This window comes from Dysidea avara, chromosome 2 (genome assembly GCF_963678975.1).
Source record: "Dysidea avara chromosome 2, odDysAvar1.4, whole genome shotgun sequence".
Taxonomy (NCBI): domain Eukaryota; kingdom Metazoa; phylum Porifera; class Demospongiae; order Dictyoceratida; family Dysideidae; genus Dysidea; species Dysidea avara.
Window position 1 is genome coordinate 19,097,608 of NC_089273.1, and position 12,113 is coordinate 19,109,720.

The window sequence follows — 12,113 nt, forward strand, 5'->3', positions numbered from 1 at the left end:
CCCTGTGCATCCCATATTTAGAGTACCACCTGACATGTGATAATATTTGTATGCAGGTACTGATGTGCTCAGCTAACTAAACTATGTAAACAAGTTTGTCTGTGGTGACTTTTACCTAAGGCTTCCTGAGCTACCATGAGTATTCAGTATTTTATTGAGGTACTTTAACAACAGCTATTACTTTAATACAATGATATTTAGTAATACTGTTATATTTTTGTACAGAAAGTAGTACCGTTAAATTTGGTATCTTTAATTCATTCAGCTCTAATAAGTAATATATTTAGTGATAAACTTTTGCCCTAGAAAAATAAATACTGCAACTATCATGAACCACGATAGTGGGTTCATAATAGGGATCGCAGTGGAATTTTTGAAAATCCTAATAGAGCAGTCACCTAAAACCAGCCTTAGAAAGCAGACTTGAGCACAAAACAACACTCAGATGGCTTATTATCAAACACTGAACTCAAACAAATGGTGATGTAGCAGTAAAAATGGTCTAGACGAAATTTAGAAACATTCAAAAATTGCAAATTTTATGCGAATTGTTCATATTATTATTCATAATATTATTATTATTATTCTTATTACTAGGACCGAGTCACATACAACCAAGTACATACACCAACATTGCAACCTACCCATTGGGCAAGTATAAACAGTGCCATAGGAAACACTCAGAGCAGTGTGCGTGTACCTGTGGAAATGATACAAATGCATACGTACACAGGCAAGGGAGTTTAACTGGTATCAGAAAACCACAATACTAAAACACAACCTACACAAAAAACCAAGTTAAGTTAGCTATATTGAAAGTAACTATATATTGTAGGTGTGACGTGTCTCTGAAGATGACTCAGCAGTGAAGTGAGGCTATGCAGAATAAGGGATATGGTGAAGGCACAATTAGCAATTGATCCCAATCAAGCCAATATGGCACAACAGACTCTGTTGTAACTAGAGGCCACTGGTGATGTACCTGTATATCAGCAGTGTGGCATTGGCACAGTGACCACAGTCTATAAAATTATGCATACAGCCATGCACAACATACAAGAGATAGTTACACATTGTTGTTTAGCTATTACAGACTCACAGTAGATTAGTAGTTAAGCCGAGTGGAAAACAATTCCAGCCACCAGCAAGCCAGATGAAAGTGCCGGTATAATGAAAATAATTCCAGCCGCTAGCAAGCCAGATGAAGGATGAAGATGTATACAACTACCGGTGCAAGTATTACATTACTCATTACCTTGCTGTTCCAGCTGGTTGTTTATGAGCGCATCAGCTAGTATCCCAACTGGTCATCAGCTGGTCGTTCACTGCATGACGCCTGGAGCACATATCCTGCACACAAAATACAGTTACTGTACAAACATTTAAACATACTTGTAATGTTGTTGCGGACGTTCAGTAATCTTCTCGTTCAAGCAAACTGTAATTAAACAAGGGCGTGGTGCCAGGTATTATATAGAATTACACGTACGGTAAAGTCATCAGCACAAACATGCATACTTATTATACGGTTGTACCTTCATTCACAGGCGAATCTATCCCCGCTTAGTTCATGTCTCTAGGCCTCGTAGTTTTCTCAAACATTATTTATTATTTATTTATTATTTATTTATTTATTCATTATTAATGACGTAATTTTAACCGCATTTCGTATTATTCTTACTACTTGGTTGTATAATTATTTTGTTTCACTCGTGTACAGCCCAAGGCTTCCATTTTTTCACGATAAAAACTACACACCCTTACTCACTGAGTCCTTCAGCGTGACCCATTAATTAACTCGTACTCCACAGATCGCTAACCGGCCTCCACCTCGATAAATTTCTAAGTTCTTCTTCTCCATTGCCTGCTGTTCCGTATATGGAAGAAGCCGTTAAAGAACAAAATTACGGGATCTTGTGTGCTCAGGGATGCGTATTGTTTGACTATAGTCTTTATAACTTTAATAGATGGCAGATTGAAGTTGTGGAGCACTCTTTTATTACAAGATTGCCATAATAGGGTCTCTAGTGAGCTGCCCGTCTTCGCTACGTGAAGCCATTTAAGCGTGCATCCAGTTTATTCTTCTTTCTAGCCATCACAGTGAGTGCTTTGTTTGCCCATTATAGGTGGAAGATAAATGGTAGCGCTGATATCATGGCTGCTTTTCACACGCAAAAAAGGTTGGGTGGGGTGTTTATTACAACCCTACCATTTAAAAATATTTTGTGGTCTAACCACATATCATCAACAACCCTCCCATATGGTATCCATGTCATAAACAACTTACAGAGTGTGAAGCCTGACAGTCTTATATGGGAGGATTGTGTGCTACTGTGCTTATGTCACTGTAACTAGTTACTGTGTACATATTATAGCACAATCTCTGATCAGCTAGTGACATTGACAGTTGCAAACATTTAGTCATGACCACATGCATGCTAACCATACTTTGCTGACTATACCTATGGTGTTCCACTTTGTGACACACTGTTGCTAGCAGGCTTTCCAGGGCTAGAGCCCAGTCTAAGTCCTGGCAATTGGAACTCAATATGCCAGTTTAAAGTACTCTTGCATGTATGGGTAATGACTGTCAAATCCCTGGTAATCATGTAAGACTGGCTACGCCACTGGCCACTGGTAGTGATATTGTGATTTGTACATGCAGACACTGGCATAGGAAGACTTTTCGGCCAAGCCTAGCCATCTCCTATTTAGCTTGATTAATACCAACTCACAATGTTGCTGCTGTATTCAGCCCTGTTCATACATGAATTTATACAAAGGTGTTGTAAAGCATCATCGCTACAATAATACACTACAGCTACAATGTATAGCTATCTCTTCACTACCTATTCTGCTAGACAACTCTACACCTATAATGTACGTGCTTGATGTATGCATCATTATATCACGTGAAAATTTATTAAAAAAAATTTGGACTCTACAGGAATTATAACACTAACAGTTACCATTCTTATAACTTGTATCATAGAGTTTCATTCTTGTCCTTCTGTTAGAATAAACACCTAAGACATCTTGTTCTTCTTCAAGTTTCCTGTGCTGCCATTAACACTGTGTCCTGTATGATAGGTGCACAATCAGTAATTCTTCTGACAGGTAGGTACATGTAGCTCATATAGCAGTGTGTTTTCAGCGATGGCACCAAGTGTGACGATGATGGCTCAAACACTGAGTATAGACTAGGAATTAATGTCGTATCCTGCCTTATATTTTGTGTGTGTACAAATGAATCAGGATGAAAATACAGTCTCTATCATAGATTACAAAATTAATATTGCAATAACATATCTAATGAGTTAGCCTTTTAAACCAAGGAATCTCTGTTAGCTTACTACACTAATGTGCCAATTAACTTATAATCCATAAATGGAGTTGGAAAAAAGTACACAAACTAGACATATAAAATATTTAAAATAAGAAATAGGGATCGCTGAAAAAAGCCACGAAACAAGAAGGGATCGCTGGGGTGGTAATGTAAACCACTAATCCCTATTTTGACTCTATAAATGCTCCATTTGAGTATAAAAAGTCAAAATAGGGATTTGTGGTTTATATTACCACCCCAGCGATCCCTTCTTGTTTCGTGGCTTTTTTCAGCGATCCCTATTTCTTATTTTAAATTTTTAATACGTCTATATTATTAGATTATATTGATCTTTCATTTTAAATGGCTAACTGGTTCCGGGAAGCATTGGAACACTTCTGGAACTGTTTGCTTTATGACACTTCACAGCCTCAATTTTACTTCATGGCAGCTTGGCAGTGTCTGTGTTGGTTAGCCATAACCAACCCCATAAATGTCTTCAGAGTGGCCCCAAACCCACAAGACTGTATGGATTTTAATTGTTAATTTCACTGAATTTTCTAATATTTAACTGATTGATTCCTCTAGCCAAGCGTAACTTAAGACTAAGGGCTTGATTTATTCACTTTTTGACATTGCTTCACCCCCAAGACATCCCTTATACACAGCAGCTACAATGCACCTGTCATGGACTCACCTTTGTCCTCCTTTGTGTTCCTCCACTACCACCTATGTAGGTTCACAGTAGTGCATTAATTTCTGTAGTGTGAATGATTGTAGAAACACTTCTTGTACCATTCCTTGTTTGTAGTACTGTGTAACAGGTGGAAAATTGCTGAAACTGAGAGCAATTGCCACTTCATGTTACTGTAATTGATAGTCAGGTGTGTGTTCAGTCATAATTTCTGTAGTGGTGGCTGGATTGATTACAGAGGTGCTTCTCATACTGTATAACAGCTGGAACATACATAGCTAAAAATGAAATGGAATGGCCATGTTGTGTTTCAATAATATTGATAGTCAGGGCATGTGTTCAGTCACACAATTAACTTTTATGATGGGTCTGGTACCATGTATTCCTTCCTTTGTAATGGTTCACCAGTAATGACTTAACTATGTATGTATGTTATTACAAAATAGTAAGCATGCAAGTGTTAGGAAAATTAATAGAAAATTTTCATTTGTGTACATAGGGATCCTAGAAATAGAAAACAATGACACAGTGGAAAGCATCTACATCTACAGCTATGTTAGTGGACCTTTAATCTCTACTTCAGTTGTGACTATACTATTGCCAGGCTATCGTGAACCACGATAGTGTGTTCATAATAGGGATCGCCAATGTTTTTGCAAAACTCTAATAGGACGCACGCCTAAAAACCACTTTGGAATGCATACTCCAACTCAAAACCACCCTCTGGTGGTTATTTGCAATTAGTATTGGTCCACTAGTAAGTATCAAGTAAAAAGGAAACAGTATGTGTATTTGGGACACAATTAAAATTTGCCGTTTTGTTCATCTTCATAAATTATTATTCTTATTTTATTTCATTCATGTACAGCAAAGGTTATCCACTTTTTCGAGCTAAAAACTATATAGCCATGCTTACTGAGTCCTTCCACGTGTCCATGACCTATTAATAAGCTCGTATTCCAAGGATCGCAAACCACCCTAGACCTTGAACATTTTCCAAGTTCCCTTCACCATTACACTATTGGCACAGTTCCATATACTAAAGAAGCCATATAACAATAAAGTTACAGGATTCCATTGTCAGTGTGAGTTCGTTTTGACTTTGTTAACGTTAGTCAAGTACTCAAGGCTATAGCAACACTTCTTACACTTAGCAGATCGCCCATAGCATCTCTGCACAGTAAGTATACTACTTCCTGTAAGCGCATGATCGCGATTTTTTTATGAGCGACCATACAAGCACTCTCTCATGAAGATGTAACGAAGTGATAGTGCTGTTACCAGAGATTATTCATTGTTATGAATATGGTTTCTATAAACCATTTCCTTTCCACGCAAAGCCTAAAGTTGGGTGGAGTCAGTTAGTTGTTGTTAATTAAAATTTGTGAGTGTCGTAATTGTCTGACCACATTGCCAGTGTAAACAACATGGCTTCATGTTGTTGATAACCTGTGATTGACATTGTAGCTACACAGAAGTGACTTTGCTGTTGTGTGTATCCAAGATTAGCTACTCTGCAGTCTACAAACTAGCTGTATATGATGTGGTGTGTGTATTAATTTGTTTGTGGATGCCACATATTGTTTGTGGGAAGCCATAAGCATTCATACATGTCTACAGCATAGATTTCATCATGGTATATACCCATGTAATGGATACAATACTAACATGAACAACAAACTCTACTCTTTTCTGACATATCATTTATAGTACTGTAGTACTGGATGTAGTAAAACCACAGATACACAAGCCTCAGCATCATAATTATTTCTGACTTTCTTTTGCGAAGCTGTAAAACCAACATACACCACCTGTAGATACTGTTCTCCACCTGATGAATAAAACATGTTTTAGTTGAGATGTTGAACTTCTGTTTAGTGCAAATCTGAGTGAAATCCCCTGAACTATGTGCATATTATTTACGTGGTTACAAAACACTGTAATTTTAACACTAAATTTGATTCTCCTCCTGCAGCTAATTGTGAAACTCCCCAAAAATTCTTGTAGTGGCTTGTAATAGTATTATCTTAAAAAATATGGAAATAGATTATTAGGTATGACTAGTATGGCTTCAAAGGTGGAGAATACTCTTTTTCATTTTATAGAGTTCAATGGCTCATTTGATCAAGTACTTCATACTTCCATACTTTTGTTGCGAATATGCTTAGGTAGCAGATGGCAAAGTTTAAGAAGTGTAGAACCAAAACTGTGAGACTCGATCCAAAATTTGTAGAATTCCCATTCTTCAGGTCTAAAATACTAAACTGAGTCTTAAAGTCAGTACGTCTAATTGGAGATGGTGATTTTTAAGTACCACAAACACATATGATACACAAAGGGAATGAAAAGCAAGCACAGATCATGAAAACCAAGACTTTGCTTGTGAAGCCATAGGAATTAGTAACATGCCCCTTAAGACACAAGCTCAGACGCCATTGTACATGTAGCATACCACGATTTTTATTGTTACCATGTGTTTTGATGATTGGAAGGGTTCGCAGATATTATAATCACAGATATTACTGCTGGAAGGAAAATTTGCTTCTTCACAGAAATTGCGCCTCAAACATTATACCCGCTATATGGTATAAAAAAAATTAGAAGATGAAACACACAGTAGGGATATTCACTTGTTATTGTTTTATAGCAATTGGACATTACATAATAATCCAATCCAACTTGTCTCAGTACTTTTATTTGTGGTACTAGCTACATTGTCTCTACTCTAGTTTAAAATTCCTAATTTCTCTGTGTCCTTTTTGCAAATTATGCCAGCATAACCTAGTATGATCCAACATAATAATCAAGAATAACACTAAGAATAACACTAAACATTTTTATGAGAGAGGTTACATGAGAGGTAGAGAGGTACATGAGAGGTAGCTAGCAAATGCTAGCTACCTCTCATTTATATTTTGTATAGTCACTGTAGAAATGGACTGTTTTGCGCTTCTTGCTGTCTATCACTATAACTCTAAAGTACTCACCAGATAAGGCTGAAACTTATAAATTAGCAACGTATTGGTGATTTCCACTAGACAACAAAAAAGTCATAAAATGGCATTCAAGGAAAATGTGAACTAGTTGGATTTTTGCTCAGTGGGTCACATACAAACCTCTGAACAAGGTGCACTTTACATTGTGGGTTTAAATGATATTCAATAGTATATTTAAAATTAGTAATTTTAAAATGAAGTAGGGATCCAAGCAATAAAAAGTAGTGAAACAAGAGATAACAATGATGGTATTACAGCATAGCTCAGTGGGAAAATCCCTACATGGCATGTTTGAACAATCATTTTTTTTAATTCCAAAGTAGGGATTTTCCCACCAAGCTATGCTATAAGTAAACATCATCATTTATTTTTATCGCTTGTATCACTACTTCATTTTGAAATTAATAATTTGTAATATACTTGTTTGTTTGGTTTTTTGTTATAGCATACACCATACATGTGTTACTGATCTATGAGGGTTACTGTTGTATTAGAGTATCTCGAGTAAGCCTTTCAACTACCTACCAGAAGTTGTGTTACTATTACATATTATCATTGTGCTACTAGTAGGGATCTGCAATACATATTGATATGGCAATATATCAATACAGCATATAAGTATCACAATATGATACTGTACTTAGAAAATATTAATATATCAAAGTTTTCTAGTAGAAGAGTCTCTGATTGCTCTATTACTCTAACACTGATCTGATACTCAAATAGAAGGTCTCTCTATTTACGTATGCTATTAATTGTAACGTTACAAGAAGCCATACAAATACGCATGTATAAGTGCTGCTGTTATGGCTAAACTATTCTTAACCGGGTCTTCTAAAAACAGTAGCTGTTACACTTTAAGTATAAAGAACTGCACCACTAAGGCTTAGTGGTGCAGCAATCTTGACAACTCATCAAAATGCAGAGTAATCCGGACAAGCCTTTGTGGTAGCATGCATTAAAATGTTTGTGGTAGCTAATTGTCTGGGTAGGCAGGTATCCAGGTAGGGATGTGTTTTTTAACAGCAACTCTGTTTTCCATACTAAAAATCATATCAGAACACACTAGCTATTTGTCACATCAGTACAATACTGTAGCTTATCAGCATTCACTGAATAAAGAAATTTGTAGATGCATACAGTGAATATAGAATCAGTGTCAGCTCTTTAAGATACAGTTGAATTGGATATTGTTACAACTATTGGTTAATATGCCAGTAATAACTAGCCATGACCACTTCATTATAGTATTGTGATACAGTATCGTATTGAACAGTTTACTGATGGTGATACGTGATACACAAGATGCACTGTATCACAGAACACTCTGTGCTAGCATCATAAATACAGCTAGACCAATAATAATAATAAAAAGGTGTTATATCGTGATCGAGTAAATATATTGTTAAGAGGCGTGGTCTCGGTAATTGATCATTATTAATCAACCAAGATGGGTGTGGTATTGAACGTATTGTGAAATGTTACAGGTGTATGCCGAACACAAGTGCTTAAAGGGAGGGAGACATAGAATTTTAAAATTTCATTGCTGTATTGATTTGATGCCCTTATGTATGGTTGTACATTTGAAATTTAATTTACTGTATGATTTGTTAATGAAATACACGATCAAAAATGCTTCCGGAGTAATCATACGTTATAACGCGTCATAAGTTGCTGACGTCAGAGAGAGAACGCTGCGTGAATGAAGTATACACTCCATGGAAGAATCAGATCTTATTATTAATTCAGTCACGTATCAGAGTGAAGTAATAGGTATAGAAAGACTTCGTTATGGATACTTCAAAGTCGTCAACGGATTCCTGCTGTGCTACTCCTGGCTCGAAATGTTCGATTGATTCCCAAGATATTTCTGATGAATATAGTGACGTTTCCAGTTCGGTCTCTAGTGACGAAATGAGCATTTTCAGTGAAGACATAGATGATCATGAAGACACTGAGGAGATGACTGGAACCTCTCTTGAACCTTACCAATTCGAGCCAATAGATGCTAACGCTAGCGATACAGACCGACTGACTGAGGATGAATCATCGTCTGATGAAGAGCTACTTGGGAAATTGCCCAATGATATGAGCTGGTATGACCATTCTACCACTACTTGTTAGCTAATAATACAGTTCTTACAGGTGTCACTGTGGCAATTGTAAGATGATGCCCACTAGAAGAGAATGTATATGCTGCTGTTCCGTTGGTGAAGTGGTAGAGAAGATGGAAGAAATTGGTGCTTCATGTATCACTGAAAGTGAAGGATTTGATGCAGTTTGTTTAAACCAGTGGGTCTTGCTGACTGCATATTATCAATACAGACAACAGTATGGCAAGTATAAAGAATCCATTCATGAGTACGTTACACTGATATAGCACATTCCCATTGAACCTTTTAATTTAATGTGCAGGCAGTACCGATTCACAAGCTACCGTCAGCTGACTCGTTGGTGCTGGGGTTGGCTGTGAAAGTCTATAAGAATAGTACTACCAAGTTTTGCTGTGGATAAAATAAGGCGCACCTTTCCTTCAGAGACATATGCAGGCTTTAAGTACCCTAAATTGTAATATTACTGTATATATAATTATAAAAATGTATATCATGTAAAATTCTTGTATAATGCTAAAGTCAATTACGCTATATATAATGGGCAAAATAATGATATCCAAATAAACTACACTTAAGTAGTGCTAAATCGACTTTTGTGCTGTTGTATTGCAGTTGCTTTGCCTGGTCGCTCAAAAGCAGAGCATAGTGGTTTAGGATCTTCTTCTTGCAGATCGCTTCCTCCTGTGTTGCATTGTTCAATGGTTTCTTGTAGTAGCTGTTCAACATAACCTACATACATATCATCAACCATATGAGCTAAATCAAATAAACCTTATTTCTCTTACCATATGTAGCTTTCACATGAACTTTGCGTACAAGATAACCACCACTCTTATACTTAGGTTGTATGACATCATACCGTTCCACATCTTGCTTTGTGACTGCTTGAGGACGGTCACTGTTTTCATTAAAATGCAATGCTGCTAGCTTTAACCTGCAATGATAATTATGCAAAAGCAACTTTATGTCTGCAGGTTAGGTCACACAATTAATGATTAAGGGTGCAAATAGTTAACTTACAATAGAGAAATTAACACACTAATCATTACATTAACGACAAATCAAATGAATAGAATGAAGCCAAGTGACCAATACATTACCTGCTTTTCATTCCCTTGTAAGAAAAAGCAACTGCCTTTGGTGCAAAGTTAATCACAACATTGTGGAATGACTCCAAGCTAGATGTCTGGTGAGCATCACAACATTGTGGAATGACTCCAAGCTAGATGTCTGGTGAGCACCAGAAAGTCGGGTCATGTCCTTCAAGTGTGTTGGCTTGGTCAGAAGAGATGTTAGCTTCTCACTTGCTTTTGTGTCTATTCAATAATATACATGCTCATCCATGTCACTATATATGTGGATATCATGCCCTACTTACATCTTTTAAACCACTTTTTCTTCCTATCTTGACGTCTTAATCTACCATGAGAACACTTTGGAAATTTGTACTGTGCCTCCTGTGAACATCATGCACATGGTTGTCCAGTGATAACCATTTGGCTTGCACAAGTTCACTGTCATCATCAGGTGTTGTGGACACACACCAATAGAGATGGTTGATGATGCTCTTCTGCCATTCACTAACCGATTCACAATCCTTTTGTTTGCCCAATTTCTCTAATTTTTTTGCGAAAACCTAAATATATTCACCAGTTCTGATTATTGCAACAGGTACTGCACAAGTGTGTACCTTTTGCTACATGCCATGTATCGAAATAGTGTTTGATGTATGGGTGTGCTTCACGTATCCATTTGTTGATCTGCTTATGTTTGTCTGTGACAAGTGCATCAATTGCAAGGTTATGGCCTTGAAGAAAGTCCATGCAGCGATGGAGGCCCTCCTTCTCCATATGGTAGCTTCCCTTAACTTCATTGCTCTGTTGTAAATCATTTAATTTACAGTTAGTATACACCACATACTTCACTATAATATAGCTTTACCTGAACAAGCTGTATATCCACTATTTCATTAAGATTCAATTCAAGCATGGAATATGATCCATACTTGGCACTGTGTCCAGGGCTATCAGATCTTCCATCACCACCAATTACCAAGCCTTGCTGTTTCTCTTTCAGTTTGCTAAGGAGTAGAATTTGGTTCTTCTCCCAAATAACATGAATGGCAGGGTGAAGGTATTTTTTCTGATGTCTAAAAAATGTTTTTCTACTTATTGTAGCACAATAAAGGGTCTTAAATACTCTGAGTGCCTTAGCTGGTAAAGAGCCAGTGAACAGAATAGCAGCAGATATCAGAAGATTTCCAGCTGGAATGTTACGTATATATGGCTGGCTTTCCCAAACAAATGTATTATTACACTGGCTACATGCTTGCTTGATGCTAAGGAAAGATCCAATCACATGGCGTTTGATGGAAATAAAGGTACTGCCACATGCAACACAGGTGGCAAACAGCAACATGAGGGTAGATTCAAACACCAGAAAAATCAGTTGCTTTTCAACTGGAATCTGTTCTTCATCTTCTGTTGTAGTGGATTCCCAATCTATGGTGGATTCTGTAGGCTCTGTTTCACTCTCTTCCTCTTCTGTCAATTCGAAAGTGTCTTCATTCTCAGCCACTGGTGCTATCACTCCTTTTTTAGGAGTTGATGTCGTCGGAATATGTAAGAGATTACACTGTACTCCTACATCACACATCAGTGGTGCTGCCTGGACACCTATGACCATGCAGGTTCATATTACAATAATAGATAACATTAATTGGTTCCTACCGAACTGAGTGACCTCAGCGACAATTGCAGCCTGAGTCAGTATGAGCATCAAGAACGTCTGGGAAAGTCTGGACCCCAAAGCTTGAGTACCGAGGTTGTGCAGCTTCATTCACAGATTGCAATTGGCTAAAACCAACAGAAGTATCTTGCTGCTCTGACTGAGCATCCATCACTTCTTGTACAATCTATTAATACATAAACCAATAGCTAGTTAATAAGTTAATTGGCGGTTTATTACCCTAGATCTCTCTCTTT

The 12,113-nt window shown here is 37.2% G+C and overlaps 2 protein-coding genes across 2 annotated transcripts; one reads left to right on the forward strand and one right to left on the reverse strand.

Annotated features, from left to right (window-relative positions):
* Window positions 1-8,542: 8,542 nt before the first annotated feature.
* On the forward strand, window positions 8,543-9,646 carry LOC136246755 (uncharacterized). The gene is made up of 3 exons (XM_066038316.1): window positions 8,543-9,111; window positions 9,161-9,376; window positions 9,431-9,646. Exons 1-3 carry the CDS (start codon window positions 8,807-8,809, stop codon window positions 9,486-9,488), a joined length of 579 nt encoding a protein of 192 aa, XP_065894388.1. The 5' UTR covers window positions 8,543-8,806; the 3' UTR covers window positions 9,489-9,646.
* A 26-nt stretch (window positions 9,647-9,672) lies between these two features.
* LOC136247900 (uncharacterized) lies at window positions 9,673-11,967 on the reverse strand. Its single transcript, XM_066039719.1, has 7 exons — window positions 11,859-11,967; window positions 11,071-11,804; window positions 10,820-11,006; window positions 10,508-10,765; window positions 10,230-10,445; window positions 9,915-10,063; window positions 9,673-9,858 (listed from the first exon to the last, which is right to left on the reverse strand). Exons 1-4 carry the CDS (start codon window positions 11,965-11,967, stop codon window positions 10,719-10,721), a joined length of 1,077 nt encoding a protein of 358 aa, XP_065895791.1. The 3' UTR covers window positions 9,673-9,858; window positions 9,915-10,063; window positions 10,230-10,445; window positions 10,508-10,718.
* Between the last annotated feature and the right edge of the window lie 146 nt (window positions 11,968-12,113).

Bases quoted from the DNA above. Each gene is read 5' to 3' on its own strand.
- LOC136246755 (XM_066038316.1), top strand. From the start codon at position 8,807: ATGGATACTTCAAAGTCGTCAACGGATTCCTGCTGTGCTACTCCTGGC. The intron at 9,112-9,160 runs GTATGACCATTC...CAGTTCTTACAG, and splicing joins TTGCCCAATGATATGAGCTG to GTGTCACTGTGGCAATTGTA. The intron at 9,377-9,430 runs GTACGTTACACT...TTTAATGTGCAG, and splicing joins TATAAAGAATCCATTCATGA to GCAGTACCGATTCACAAGCT.
- LOC136247900 (XM_066039719.1), bottom strand. From the start codon at position 11,967: ATGAAGCTGCACAACCTCGGTACTCAAGCTTTGGGGTCCAGACTTTCC. The intron at 11,805-11,858 runs GTAGGAACCAAT...GCATGGTCATAG, and splicing joins CGCTGAGGTCACTCAGTTCG to GTGTCCAGGCAGCACCACTG. The intron at 10,766-10,819 runs GTACACACTTGT...GAATATATTTAG, and splicing joins TACATGGCATGTAGCAAAAG to GTTTTCGCAAAAAAATTAGA.